We start from the raw sequence: 16,291 nt of genomic DNA on the forward strand, positions 1-16,291 counted from the left end.
ACGTAAGTAAGTAACTAAACTAAACGTTTATTACAATTTACATTATTCAACTGATAAATACTGGTTTGGACTCTTTTAAAACATGAATCTAGTTGTTAGTCCATCTACCAGTAATTAGGGTTTGAATATATTCTAACGTCATTAGTTTTCTCTTTATTTTACTCATTCTCTCTCTATATATATTGTTACATTTAGTTGGGCATAATACAACCGAATTAATGAATCCTAAGATTCCTGAAACAATAATATTTGCATCGTGTAAAAATACAGTTTCATCATTGGCATCACTTGTTCCTTCAGCATCAAAGGTTAGATGAATTCTATGAAATGATTGTTAGTTTATTGAGTTTATTATTTAGTTACTAATTAGATTGTTATTTTCGAGTTGATTTGAGAATTCTAACTTGGCAACCGATGATGATCTATGTATAAGCATTACATAAATTTCTATTCATTTTGTATTGTTAGTTATTTAATCTCATTGATTGAAGCTAGACCACCATGGAAAACCTTGGAGCACTGAACGGCCGTTCCACTCTAGTATGAGACTCCTCAGTAGTGCGCATCCACGATCCCACACCGCGTGAGATTCGAATACAGGACATATCAGTTTCGCATCAGGCGCTGATCATTAGATAAATTTTATTGATTTCTTAAAGTGTCAATTCAAGAAAGGAAATAGCATATACAGTTTAGGAATTTAGATTGATATCATGAATGGATGAATATAAGATCACCATTGAAAATCTGGAAACACTGGACGACCGTTCCAATCTAGTATGGGACTAGTGAACAGTTCGCATCCACGATTCCACCTCTAGACCATTCAATGGTGTTCTTAACATTTTAATTCAGTTCATTTTAGACATTTTTGATATTAAGTATGTGTGTATGTACGGGTGAATTCGAGGAAGCTCTAAGAAGCTCAGAAAGAATAGAAGGTATTCCATCCAATAATTTTTTGAAAGAACATTCCAGAATCATGACGTGTAGCTTCCATATTAAAAAAGTACTAAAAACTACTGTATGCGGGTTAGATGACTAAAATGATAATTTCACTTTTAATAAAAAACTATAAATACCTGAGAGTTTTGTACTATATTTGACACTTTTTGAAATAGCGTTCCTTCTCAATCGTCTTCTATCTTCTTATTTGTGACTTGGAAGGTTCTAGCATCTAAATGCTCGAGTTGTACGCAGTATATCAAGGATCTAAGCCTTAGATTTAATAGTATGTACATTTGTATCAGAAAGGGTTTTGTGGAGATTGTAGTAATTTCAACAGTTGAGATAATGAGTCAATTGAACCTAGACCACCATGAAAAATCTGAAAGCATTGGACGTCCGTTTCGTCCTATTGTAGGACTCCTCAGCAGTGCGTATCCACGACATTTGTTTTATTGATTAATATTATTGTTTTAGGTTGTAAGTAGCTGACTGGAGCTCTCTTATGGCTTTAGGTTGTGGTCGTTTTTTACCCTGTGCTAATTGTTGTGTCCTTGACTGGAAAATTAGAGAGCAGAGTACTTACCGATCGATTACAGTGACACGTAAACACGTACGGACGGCCTAGAGTCTCGGTTGGTCCCACTTCCCTGTCTAGCCCAGTTAGTTGAGTCCAGAACACAAGTCACAGCCTCGGAGTAATAAATCATTATATTTCAAACATACTCTATTTATATACCAATCAAGCATACCACATCGTACCATAAAATAGAAAACAACATTTTGTACAGTATTCAACAAGTGAACAGATATCGACCAATAGGAAATGTCCATTTAAAGTCCAAGGACACCATTGGGCTTAACATGATAATTATTGGTCTATTCCTCTGCATCCACAACAAGCTCTTTATCCAAGTGTTATACCCAGACGAGAATAAATGAGTAGTAACCATTAGGAATTACTTATGGACTAATATTATACGAATATTCTCATTGTACGACTATATTATATGTACATTCATATTCATTTCATTAGAAGCTTCCATTTGACCTATTGGTTACTGTTATATGATTTACCACTCTTAAATTATTCCCAATCTATTAGTTACAGCATCTCACAATCACAGCCAGTTTATGAATTGATCTTGTACAAATATTATTTTCTATTTTATGGTATGATCTGGTCTATTTAGCTTGTATGATAAACTCAGTATGTTTGAAATATATGAATCGTACCAGGGAGGCTGAGATAGGCTTTATGAACTCTAATAGGTAGAGCTAGGTAGGTAGAAAGACCAACTGAAACTCTAGACTACTTGTACTGGTGTATGCATCATTAGTTTGATTATATAAATCAGTGTATCTCATTTGGTAATCGTATTTCTCGATAATCTTATAGTCTAAGGATGTAACAAAGACTATAAACGGGAAAAGTTGTATGAAATATTAATTAAATTATCTGGTAATGGTCAGTCAGTCAGTGAGTCAGTCAGTTACAGCGTAGAATCAGGCACGTACATACATCGGTTCAGGTTGCCACACCTCGTTAGCACAACAAGATGAACACCGGATTGATAGAAGCAGTTAACTCAATGGTGTAATATATAAAGCAAAGATTTTGATGGAGTTTTGTTCTCTGAGCTGGATGGTTTGGTCGTGGATCACCCTACCGTACATACAAGGAATATCGGAAACTGCAACGAGACTGCTGAAAACCTTCGGGATAGGTGTGGCACACAAACCAACAAAATCACTACAATCAATCTTATGCAAACCAAAAGATGAAATAACAAAGGAGAACAAATCAAACATTATCTACAAAATAAATTGTACCAACTGCGACAAACACTACATCGGACAAAGCGGACACCCCCTCCACCTACGCCTACATGAACATCAATTAGCAGTCAAACGCCATGATATCTCTTCACTTATTTCAATACACGTGGATAACTACGGACACTCATTCGATTGGGAAAATGTAGAAATCTTAGACAGAGGAAACTCCAAAAAACACCAGAGAATTTCTAGAAGCCTGGCACTCAGGTCAATCAGCAATCAACAAACATATTGAAATCAATCCAATTTATCAACCAATCAGGAAAATCATGCATATATATAAGAACAAAAATCAAACCAATGGGAGACACAACCAAAACAAAGAAGTGAACAATGATAAATTTAAGGTCAACAAGAACCAATCAACATCGAGGTGCACAGAACAAGCTGTGAAACACATATGGAGAAAATCGAACACTTCACTTCTATCTGAAGTTTGTGCTGATGATGTCGTTCAGAAGAACGATGAAAGCTCCACGATTAAACCATCCAGCTCAGAGAACAAAACTCCATCAAAATCATCCACCTGAGCTATAAATCTTCTCCACCATCTCAAAAGCAAAGATTGCATATAAGGATATAGTAAAAGAAGAAAGAAGATAATATGAACTGTAAAGTATAGGTTATTACTTATATATGTTTTTTTTTACAAGTAATCAATAATACATTTTGCATAAAATTTCTTAATATTTAAGGAGGAGATTACAATGAAACTTAAACAATATGGATTCAGTTATACAGATTCATATCCAATTCGTATAGCTAAACGTCGTACTATACCACTTATTCCTCCATCACCTATACAATCTACACCTCAATGGAAGTTGATCAGACCAAGACCACCTGATTTTCCATTTGATTCATCTAACAATAATAATTTACAAAGTAATAAAGAGAAAGAACCTATACGTTCATTACTTCTATGGACACCTATACAAGAGCATATATTTTATGAACCAGTGAAAGTTATGTATGTTATAAGTATTGATATTAGATTTTGTTGTAATGATTTGTATGAAGTGTAACTATCAATCAAATAGAGATGGATACACGTGTTTTATCCGATTCGAACTCTCATCAGTTGTATGTACCTACATCCCAGAATTGATATTCACCCCATGAATCGAATTGAAATAAATAAATGAATAGATGGAATTATTTTGTTTAAAGGATTATTTCTTAAATCCAAATCGTATTATCAAGTCATTAACTGATCAAATCAGCATTAAAACAACCTAGTGCTTTTATTATAATATACTGAAACCAAATGATGTCAGTCAGAACAACATAGAACTTCGTACGTACGTATATAGATCAGTTCAAGTTGCCATATCACATTAGCATAAAAATGTAGTTATCAATTCAATTACCGCAGTGGTAAAGGTGGTAAGAGTATAAGTAGTAATCGGAAAGATTAAGGTTTGAAGATGTATAATCCAGTGAAACAAATTTGGAAAGAGAAAAAAGAGACAAGGATTCAGGAGATTAGAATTTGGGAGAACACAAAGAGTGGATGAACCTACGCCATTGCAAACGATTTTGAGCCATGTCATTCAAGGTCCCTAACCATCTGTTGTTATCATCTCGCGGATCCCAATCAGGTTGTATATACCTACTAACATGGCTAAGTCCAGGGATTGAACTTCTACCAGGAGATTCACTTAGAATATGCTAATGAAATAGTTCTATTTGGTGAAGACGCTGACAAAATGCAGTCTTCTGATCACTATAAGCAACAATGCTAGCATGTTCGGGATGCGACTCTCCCCCCCCTCAAAATGCAAAATGATAGGGAGAGAGGTAGTCGAGCGTGTCGACCACTTCACTTATATTGGGAGTCTCATCAACCTTTGTGGTCTAGTGTGTGACGAAATCTCAGCACGGATACAAAAGGCTCGACTAGCTTTTACCAAATTGCGTCATTTATGGCGTAGGCGGGATATCCGTCTACCAACCAAATCAAGAGTTTACTGCGCAGCAGTTCGTCCTGTCCTACTTTATAGTAGTGAAACATGGCTGGTAAGAGTAGAGGATATTCGTAGGTTGCTAGTAATCGATCATAAGTGTCATTGAAGCATTGCTCGTATATTCTGGGATCACCGAGTAAGTAATGCAGTTGTTAGGAAACGGGTACTGGGTAAGGATGGAAAATCAATTGATGAAGTGGTGAAACTTCACCAGTTGGGATGACTGGGACATGTGTTACGTATGGCCAACCACCGACTGCCCCGACGTGTGATGTTTTATGGTGTAAGAGTAGGTTGTGTTAGGACCGCAATTAATCAGTCTCTTGTTGGTATATCTATAATTTGTGCGGACTGCATCAATATTACCTTAGGTCACAAGCATTCTAAGCAAAGATGGATAGGGGCTAGCAGTGGAATCCAGTTTGACACGCGTTTCATCCTATTTGAGTTCTCGTCAACTGAATGTATCTGCATCTCAGAGTTGATGTTCACTACGATACTCGAACTCAGTACCGTTTCCTTCAAACGTCATCATGTTATCCCCTCAGCAACTGAGTCCTGTTGAATGATATAGTTCGCTAGTCTGGAAACACTTCAAAACCAATTTATCGACTATTTTCACCCTTAAACTAATAAGTTGACGTTTTATATTTAAATACAAATTATTATTACTCCTTTTATTTATAGAACAAGTCCGCCTACTTCTACTGCTGAATCAGTTTATATGTCAAGTTCTTCACCTGATACAGGAAAACAAATTAGTGGGACATTAAAAACTAGATCAAATTCTCAAGCATCACCAACACGTCGTCGACGTGAATCCATTTCAAATAATCCAAGTCCATCTAGATCTCAAGTTAGTAAAAATTTATTCATGATTCATGAAAAATAAGTGGAAATTTAAAGATCATTTATTAAAAGGAATTTATGTTACCTAGGAAACATTGAAACGAGTTAGTATTGGATAGTTCTTAATAATCAAAATGTTTTATAATTGAACTGATCATTACGATCTTTTAAGGTAAATCCTGGAGTGAATATCAACTCTGGAATGCAGGTACATTCAGCTGACGAGTTCCAACTAGGACGAAACATGAGTCAAACTGGATTCCACTGTTAGCCACTATTCATCTTTGTTCATAATTCTTGTGAATTAAGGCAATATCAAGGCAATCGGTACAAGATGTACATATGCTAACAAGAAATGGATCAGTAGCTATCCCAAACATTAATGGAAAGATTCGTTATGGATTATTGATGTCTAATTGTTAGAATTTATAGCTGATGTCAGTTCGTGATGAAAACCTTAAATCTAATTCCTAACCTTAACCATCAACTATAATTCATAGTTTGAATTCCTCACACTGCTTTATAACCCTCATTTTGTCTTAGTTACTAGGTGTGCACTGTCAAGATCACTTAAGTGTCGCTCAAAGGTTGTTCCATAGATTAAAGTCTCACCCCTAAGTTTCATGCTAGCTGACATTTATCAGTAGGATATACTTGTAATCTTGACGAAATAGATTACCCCTGATAGAGGTTGATTTCATTTTTATTTACCTATTCATAGCTAGTGATTAAAATGACATATATGTATCCTAGAGTACTAATTTTCTTCAATTATCTTTTCTAGAAAAGGGGTTCACGTGAAGACATACTAAAGAAAGGTAAGTTACAAAATATAAACCACCCTATAAAGATATGATGACTAGTATAGCAATTGTGAACATTGAGGATGTTGTAAATACTCTGGTACATTGTGACTTATCCCATTACAATTAAACACAAACCATCTTCAACTGAGAAGCTATTTCCATTAGTTATTTAGAATGATGAGTCTATTTTTAACGAGTATCACATCAACAACTCAGGTTCTGAGTTCGAACTCCGTGAGTGGGATCATGGATACACACTGTAGAGGAGTCCCACACTAGGACAAAACGGCGATTCAGTGTTACTAGGTTTTCTATGGTGGTTTAGCTTTAATTGACTCATACATTCAACTATTAAAGTGCTATGATATCCACAAAATCCCTCTCTGATTATAATTATCGTATGCTCATAAGTGACTATCTCCAAGAGGTATTTCCTGGAGTTCTAGTAAATCTTTTATTCTACAACATATAGTATGTCACTGGCTGAAATCATGAGTCAATTGAAGCTAGACCACCATGGAAAACCTGGAAGCACTGGAAGACCGTTTAGTTCTAGTATGGGACTCCTGAGCAGTGAGCATCCACGATCTCGCAACCCGAGAGATTCGAAGCTGGGACCTACTGGTTTCGCGCGCGAGCATTTAACCATTAGTGAGAAGTCGTTACCAGTGGAGTTCAACCAGGTCTGTTGTGAGATAGGAACTCACTGAAGACAATGGTGTACGGTGGCACAACTTCGTGGATTGGTTGAAGTTAGACATTAACAACGTTAGGTGTCGGCTCAGTGGTTAAGTGCTCGCGCGCAAAACCAGTAGGTCGTGGGTTCGAATCCCGCGGGGTTCGGAATCGCGGATGCGCACTGCCGAATAGTCTCACAATAGGACGAAACGGCCGTCCAGTGCTTCAAGGTTTTCCATGGTGGTCCAGTTTCAAATGACTCATGACTTCAACCAGTGAAATTTCTAAAAATCTCCACAAAACCCATTCTGATAATATAATATTTATTGTTACATTAATTAGAGTGAAAATGTTTAGTCCCTTAGAATTTACTGTCCTTACAGGATCTTAATGATGATCAATCAGAATGAAGTTTGATATTCATTGGTTGATTATGAACAATATCGATGAAGGATCTACTGTGGATTATCTAGACTTAAAGATTATCAAAAATGTTTTTTTCTTAATCTGATGATCTTTTGTGATTATTCTGTAATAGAACAATAATGAACGATCAGCAAAATATTTCAACGTGAAAGTCTATCACGAGTGAATCTATATTCATTGAATCTAAGTGAAGTTTAAGATAAATTTTGTTATCATTGGTTTGATGAATCGTTGACACACAATTAACAAGGGAAACTCCATCAAGATAGTTTACATCATGAGTCGATGTAATCTATACAACCACTGAAAGTTGGAAAGTGTTGGACAGGTGTTTAATTCCAGTAGGAGTTTCTTCAGCATTAAGGGTGTATGACCTAATCAGATATTGAATCTATAAACTTAAAGTCTGTAGATCCTAGAATTCTTTGTATGATGTTACATGCCTTTAAATTTCACAAATAAATATATACCGAAAAGCCGTATTTTTATTGATCACTCATGGTCACTAAATTGCTCACATACGGTACTCTATTTAAGCCTTAGCGGTTACTTACTTACTTACGCCTGTTACTTTTAATGCAGCATAGGGCGCTGACCAGTATTCACCGACCCACTCTGTCCTGGGCCTTCCTTTCTAATTCCAGCAAATTCTTGTTCATTTTTCTCATGTCTATCTCCATTTCTCGACGTAATGTGTTGTTTAGTCTTCCCCTTTTCATTTGGCCTTGAGGATTCCATGTGAGAGCTTGTCTTTTGACGCACGAACTTGGGTGCTTTCCTCAATGTGTGTCCTATCCATTTCCAGCACTTCTTCCTAATTTCTTCCTCCACTGGGATCTGGTTTGTTATTTCCCACAGTTGGCTGTTGCTAATGGTTTCCGGCCGACGGATGCGAAGCATTTTGCAAAGACAACTGTTAATAAACACTTACATCTTCTGGATGATGGCTTTCGTAGTTCTCTAGGTTTCTGCCCCATACAGTAGAACTGTCTTGATATTTGTATTGGAAATTCTGACTTTGGTGTTGGTTAATGGTTGTTTTGAGTTTCAGATGTTCTTAAATTGTAAATATGCTGCTCTTGCTTTTCCGATCAACGCCTTCACATCTACATCATATCCACCGTATTCATCAGTGACGCTGCCGAAGTATGTAAAGGTTTTTACATCTTCCAAATCTTCTCCGTCAATTGTGATTGGATTGATGCATGCTGTGTTGTATCGGAGAATCTTGCTTTTGCCTTTGTGTATGTTGAGATGTACTGCTGCTGAGGCTGCTGCCACACTGATCGTTTTCTCCTGCATTTGTTGTTGCGATTGCGATAGGATAGCCAGATCATCTGCGAAGTCTAGGTCGTCCACTTAGCGGCTACAGTGTTAGTTATTTAAATTGTGAGTTTATTCATATTTTCGAATGATCATCCATACCTCTAAATTGATTAAAAAAATGTACTTCAGGGATGACAAGTAAATCAAAAGAAGCTAAAGGACAGAATAAAACTCCAGAAACAAGTGGAAGTAGTCAACAAAATTCTAGTTCACGTACAAACAATTCATTACACATGAAATCATGCAGTGAAGATATTGTACCTGAAGTATCAATAACAACTAGTTCTGTAACGAATCCTAAAGAAATATGGCTTGATATAAAAGATTTTTGTGAAATATTCAAGTAAGTTAATCTTTTGTAAAAATCATTGTTTACGATGAAGTATGGATTCAAACGTTTTTAGACAATAAACATTAAATGGATGCGCACTACTGAGGAATCACACAATAGGACGAAACGGCCGTCCAGTGCTTCCAGGTTTCCAAAGGTGGTCTAACATCATCAATCAGTTCATGATCTCAATCAAAAACCTAATAAACTCCACAACCCCTATACTAGTAAATATGAAATGAATCGAAATTAGAATAAAAACATTAATTAAGGGAATATCGAGGCAATACACACAGAATACACCCCATCACACAAGCAAGTGGCTATTAGGACTTAGTAGATAAGTGAATAACACGATGACGTTTGAGCCAAACCGTACTGAGTTCGAGTCTCAGAGTGGACATCAACTCCGAGATGCAGATACATTCAGTTGACGAGTCCGAAACAGGACGAAACGTGCATGCTGGATTCCAAGGTAACCTGAACAGGATGTACATATGCCAATAAGAGACTGATCAGCTGTAGTCCTAACACAACAGTGGGAACATTCAAGTAAGGAACATGGACTAAACGTTTTATAACATTTTGTTTAATTATGATAATCATCATAACTTTTACTGACTACAGTTACAGTATTGATATCATAGATAATCTTTGACATACGATTCGGCGAGACTCTAATTTATGGACGACCTTTGAACGAAACTTAAGCTACCTAGAGAATTACTAGTCAGTCAGCAAACAGTCAGTATAGAGTAAAAAATATGTTATACAAAACCAAGGAAATAAAGTGGATACACTTCTTATACGTGGTTCAAAAATTTGTCAGGGTTAGAAAGAGGTTCAAAGGTTCTAATATCGTAATGCATGCAGTAGAGGAAATCATCCATACGGCTACAGAATAATCGGCCTCTGGAGCCATGATAAAGTCTCAAAAGCCCTCTCAGCCTCCACCACATAGTTTCAATATTGTTTATGTGCACTCCGATTGTTGATCGCACAAAATGCTACTTGTGGATAACGACACGATACACATAACAAATCTATGTAAGAGTCTGTACGCTTTCCAAACATCCGTATAGATTGTAGTCCCTAGCTGCAGCTAGTGTTACTGGTGCTTTTATTATCCAGTTCGCAATAATTGTCGTAATTTGCCTTAGTTAGGAATTATATATAAATAGGGTTTTCATCACGAACTGACATCAGCTCTAATGCCAGGAGTTTATTTAACCAAATGGATGAAAGGCTTTCACGTTAAAATCCGAGATCTGTTATCTTATACCTGATTGTTTCGTTCACAAATTATAGTCCCGCCGTTTTATTTGTTATAGCCGCTCAATGATCACGTTTTGTACAAAATCCCCTGTAAACCGATCGTACGTTAGCATGCAGCACTGAAGTTGGCACCGTAACCTTGAAATCTCTAAAACGTCACTGATTGGCTCGTCCATAAATTAGAGTCTCGCCACGAAATCTACTCTGATTCCAAGATAATTGTAATTTTATTTGTTATCTAGTAACTTCAAAAGTTTAAAAATACATTCGTATTTCATTTAAATATATGAAGTCTATTTCTCATAAACCTTCTATTATCATAATGTTAAGCAGTTAATGATCTTCTTAAAGATTTTCTTAACCTATGTTACATTCTGATCGACATTAGTCAAGACAGTATCTTCTAACACTGTAGGATTCCTCTAGAACTGAGGTGTTACGTAAAATTATCGCGGAGTAATACCAATTGTTATCTCATGTATTTCTTGATTCTGATCATATTCTGTCGATCATAATCTGATCCTTTGAAGAACTTCAACTTCTTCAGGATTGTAGTTGTATTCCATTAACAACTGTTAAACTAGCATGAAAATATGGAATTAATTAGGATTTCTTGTTAATTGTTTTCAAGTATCTAATGTCAAACTCAAATCACCTTGTGATTAGTGATCTCATGGTAACGTTGATTCGAACTAAGGATTAGACAAGATTTCATTGATTAATACTTAATGATATCTTAATGTATTCGATAGAACAAATTATAATTGAAGTTTATTTATAAATACCATAGATTTGATTAGAGTACTTTTATTCTGAATTAGTTATTATGTAAATCATCATTTTTGTTCAACTTCATCATAGACCTACTGATGGAAATAATATTCTCGTCGACTGAATCCTCGGGCATTGATCTCCAACCAGGAGGTCCACTTACCGACTTACAGGACGTAGCTGATATAGTACTGTTTGATGAAGACGCTGATGAAACACAGCCTTTTGGTAGCACTGAGGGACAATGCCAGAATGTCTAAAATAAGTTTCTCCCTCTTTAAATGCAAGTTGTTGCTTCAGAACTGGCCTGCATCAACACCTGAACTAAGGATAGGAAGTGAAGTAGTTGAACATGCTGACAATTTCACTTATCTTTGATGTCTGATCAGACCTAATTAGTTAGTGTCTGACTAAATCTCAGCACGGATTCATAAGCCTTTCTTGGCTTTTGCCAACTTACGTCACCTCTGATGAAGGCGAAATATCCGTCTACCGAGTAAGGGACAAATATGCTGCGTAGCAATTCGTCTTGTTCTACATTACGGCTGCGAAATATGGTCATTAAGGATAGAAGATACTCGTAAGTTACCAGTATTTGACCACAGATGCATTAGAAATATTGTTTGCATCTGCTGGTACCACCGTCTAAGTAATATTGAGGTTAGGGAGATACAGGGTATTAGGAAATGATGATCGTAAATCAGTTGATGACATCATGAATCTTCATCGACTGAGATAGTTGGGTCACGTGTTACGATTGCATGAACACCGATTACCACAACGTGCAATGCTGACTAGTGTTGGTGATGGTTGGAAGAGAGTTAGGGGCAGTCAAACCAAAACGTGGCATCACTCCTTGAAGTCACTAAATTCTAGTGTGAGCCATGTTGATCGATGCAGATTACTTGGTTGGTGTCCGTGTGACTATCATAACCAATGGTTGGAGATTGTGTGTGACATGACTCACAATCGATCGATCACAATGGTATGGGTGTATACACACTCTGTCTACCCTTAAATTGTGAGATTGAAATCGCTTCATATCTTTCTTTGTATCAACTAATTCTTTCTTTCTGTACTATATCCTTACATAAAATCTTTCATTTATATATTACTACTATTGAATTGACTACTTCTATGAATCTGGTGTTCGTGTTGTTGTGTTAATGAGGTATTGCAACTTGAACCGATGATTATATATGTCCCTGGTCCTTTGTTGTAGCTGACTGACTGACAAATCATCATTTGCATATCTTCCCTTCTGTATGCCCATTTTGTCGAATTAATAAACTACTACATCCACTAATAGTCAGTTCACCCAACTGTAACAACATGAATGACCTTCGTTTTACTCCTTATCCCCACTAAAAAAAACACTGACTCTAATTGACACATATAACTTTTCTCCGACTCCATCCTGCACAATCAGAGTACCGAAAAACTCCAATTCATTCTGCATATATTATGGCCTAAAACTTACACGATAGTATACTTTAATTACTAGACTACAATACATAATTGGTATGAAATCTGAAACCGTACATAACATGAATTTATAATCCCCAGAACACATTCAAGGTGAAATTTCTTTCACAACTCCAGATATTCAAAGGTTAGGTGTTCATTTGAGTTATTATTGTACCTTAATAGGATAAAATGTAATATGATAAACATTCCGTATTTGTTATTTATTGTATCGATTGCCTTATCCAGATCATATCTTGATCAGAATCTATTGTCATTCTACATTAAAATTACAGTAAACAAATAAAGTACCTGATTTACATATCAATAACGTTAATAGTACTACATCAAATAAGTGTACTTATATATATGCTTCATTTTTCCCAAGTATATATAGCTACATACCGATTGAGCTAGGGACAAACTGTTTGAACTTAGAAGCTCATTTGATCGCTTGAAAAGAAAAGGAGTTCTAATGATAAGCCGTGACCAGTGGGGCTGATGCGTGTCGGGTAGAGATAGGTATCTACCTCAGTACAATCGAAGGTGTTGAGGTTTAACTAAAGGCCCTGGGTTCGAATCTCATGAGCGGGATCGTGAATGCGCACTGTTAAAAAGTTTCACAATAGGATAAAACGGCTGTCCAATGCTTCTAGGTTTTCAATGGTGGTCTAACATCAATTGGTTCATGATCGCGATCAGAAACTTATTAATCTCCACAACCCTATACTGATCCGAAGAAATATATTAAGTTCGAATCTTAATCCGGATACGAATATAAGAGGTAGATCCGTTTGATGAGTTCCAAACAGGATGAAACACACCTTATATATTATACTGTCGGAGTTAATCCAACTTTATTATAAGAATGCCTATATCTGTAAATAGTATTTGAATCTCTACTATCATGTTATATATCTTATATAGTTTTCTTTTTAATGAATCAATTCAGGACAGTGACCATTTATCATAAGCCAAATACATATTCAATTGTGAAAACATATTCCAATTTAAAAGTGAGTCAATCCAATGTATGATACAATTTTTATGACTTAACATATTGATACAAATCTTTATTTATTTAAACATATAAACATTAGTACATGAAGGCCGGGATACTGCCCGGGTGCTCAAACCAAAACAGGCACTTTTCTTAAGGGCCACAACTAGAGCTTTTGACCCGAAGGCCTGATTCACAAGGCAGTGGAGCAACCCAAGGAAATACATTCTCATGGTAACCGGTAACCAACAATTGGTGCATATACCTTTTGTTTCCTTAGGATCCTGAAGCCCATGTGTACCAGCTGTTTGGAATTAGGGTTTTCCAACTTCCCTAGGTGGATCCTCTGTATTCACCAACCTGGTTAGAGCGCCGGACATTCACTTTTCGTCCTCTCAATTTTGTAAACAACACCCCCACCACGAGAAGTCAGTGAGTAGGAATTTCCTGGAAGCGGTTGTATGCACGTGGACACTTGAGAGCATTTGGAGAGGGAGAGCTTAATCTCTCCACTCTCGGCCGTATCAGGGCATTTGAGGGCGATACAAATCTGATCTATGGATGTATGAAATAGGTGCACACACAAGAGGAGAAGAAACTTTGATCTCTTTGAATGTTATTATTCAAGCGATCAATGACATCAAATCAGTTTCGTTTCCTAACAGTATTCTTAATTCTAATATCCGCTTCTGGAACTTTATAGTTTTTCTGAAGAGCTCATTCATAATTGATATCACGAACCGAATAAAGTTAGACATCCATTATAAACCAGGAAATACTGGATAGCTATTTTGTTCTAATATGAGACTTTTCCGTAGTGATGCATCCATGATTTCAGCAGTAATCAAACCAAAGATTTTCGATCTCATAGACAATGCCTAAAGTACAGATCATACATACTTACTTACGCCTGTTACTCCCCATGAAGCTTAGGCCGCTAATCACCATTCTACAACCCATTCTATCCTGAGCTTTCCTTTTCAGTTCTATCAAATTGTTTTTCATTCTTCTCATATCTATCTCCATTTCCTATAAACGACCTAAATTTGCCATAAAAAAAGACATTCTATGATATCGTATTTCAATTTATTTCAGCCATCTGATCAATCAAAAGTACATTATTTATTTTGTGATAGTATTCAACCATGTGAAATTATTCTTCAATTCTCAGTTATTTATCAATGGCCATTACCTATTGCGAAACATTTAACTCCATCTACTTATTCACGTGGTATTACTTGTATGCCTGAAACAGATGAAACATCAACAATACCAGTAAATGAACATAGTAGTACACATTTCTTACCGATAACTACGACATCAGGTATGTGTACAAATTTCAGTTTGTTTTCATTATATGGATCTTTAGTAGTGTTATGAATGTCCTTCAGATAAGTATGTACATTTTTAACCAATGAATAACGCGACAGAGTTTGAAGTGAAAAGTACTGGGTTCGAGTCCCTTTCGGAGTGAACATCAACTGTGCGATGCAGGTACATCCAGCTGATGAGTCCAAAATAGGATGAAACGCGCATCAAAAACTCGATTCCACTGTTAGCCACTATCCATCTTTGCTTAAAAAGCTTGTGATTTAAGGCTATACTGAGACAATCTTCACATGATGCACATATTCCAACATGAGACTGATCAATTGCAGTCCTAAATAACAATGGGAAGATACAAGTTAAATAGCACCAAGTGAATTCAATGAACAAACAGTTAAAAGACAAGTTAAATGTAAATTAGTTTTGAGGGTTTCCCTTAACTTATGAATTTTTTCAAGAAATCCTAACAGTCTTCTAATCTTATTAAAGAAATTCTATGATAAAAACTCATCTGTTTTAGTGTAGATAAACCTTCTTCCGAATTGTGGATAAATGAATAAAGTTTTATACTTGAGATCATGAATCAATTGAAGCTAGACTACCAGGGAAAATCTGGAAGTACTGGATGACTGTTTCGTCCTATTGTGAGAATCCTCAACAGTATGCATCCACGATCCCGCCTTGCGAGATTCGAACCCAGGATCTATCGGTCATTGGTTTTACGATATTTTTCAACAATCTTACTGAATTGTAAGACAACGATTTAGATAGTTAATAAACAGAAACTTTGATCTGTTTTAGTACTTTCTAAACCATCGAAGTAGCTTTTATTCGGTGAAATAATGAAAAGATGTTTTACCTTAGAGTTAAACTTGAACTAAGGAATACAAAACGAAATAATTTATTTGTTATGTACTAGTTGCATCAAAATGAATAAACATTGAGGTTTACAGGACGAGCTGTGAACCATATTTGGAGAAATTCGAACAGTTCACTTCTACCTAAAGTTTGTACTGATGATGTCGTTCAGAAGAACGATGAAATCTCTACGACCAAACCATCCAGCTCAGAGAACAAAACTCCATCAAGACGATGTGTTTCTTTGTCTGTTAATCATTTTGAAAGATTGAGGAATGTCAATCAAGTGCTATGGAGAGTTATTGCACTGTTCACATCCATTGCGCCTTTCAATCTGTTATATCTTGAAAAAACGATTATTCTTGATACTATCGCGTATAACTGAGCACTAGAACACCAAAACCCTTCCAAGTCGCAGTAAGAAGACAGA

At 36.1% G+C, this 16,291-nt stretch overlaps 1 protein-coding gene across 1 annotated transcript in view; it reads left to right on the forward strand.

Annotated features, from left to right (window-relative positions):
- Window positions 1–218: 218 nt before the first annotated feature.
- MS3_00010274 (uncharacterized protein) overlaps window positions 219–16,291 on the forward strand; it is a gene marked incomplete at both ends in the record, with an annotated part of 51,877 nt that continues 35,804 nt past the window's right edge. The window contains 7 exons of the mRNA XM_051218638.1: window positions 219–308; window positions 3,480–3,754; window positions 5,439–5,607; window positions 6,385–6,418; window positions 8,966–9,179; window positions 13,630–13,693; window positions 14,773–15,001. Coding sequence (XP_051070144.1) covers window positions 219–308; window positions 3,480–3,754; window positions 5,439–5,607; window positions 6,385–6,418; window positions 8,966–9,179; window positions 13,630–13,693; window positions 14,773–15,001 — 1,075 coding nt within the window. The remainder of the gene's footprint in view (window positions 309–3,479; window positions 3,755–5,438; window positions 5,608–6,384; window positions 6,419–8,965; window positions 9,180–13,629; window positions 13,694–14,772; window positions 15,002–16,291) is intronic.

The sequence above is a fragment of the Schistosoma haematobium genome, chromosome ZW (assembly GCF_000699445.3).
Source record: "Schistosoma haematobium chromosome ZW, whole genome shotgun sequence".
Classification (NCBI taxonomy): domain Eukaryota; kingdom Metazoa; phylum Platyhelminthes; class Trematoda; order Strigeidida; family Schistosomatidae; genus Schistosoma; species Schistosoma haematobium.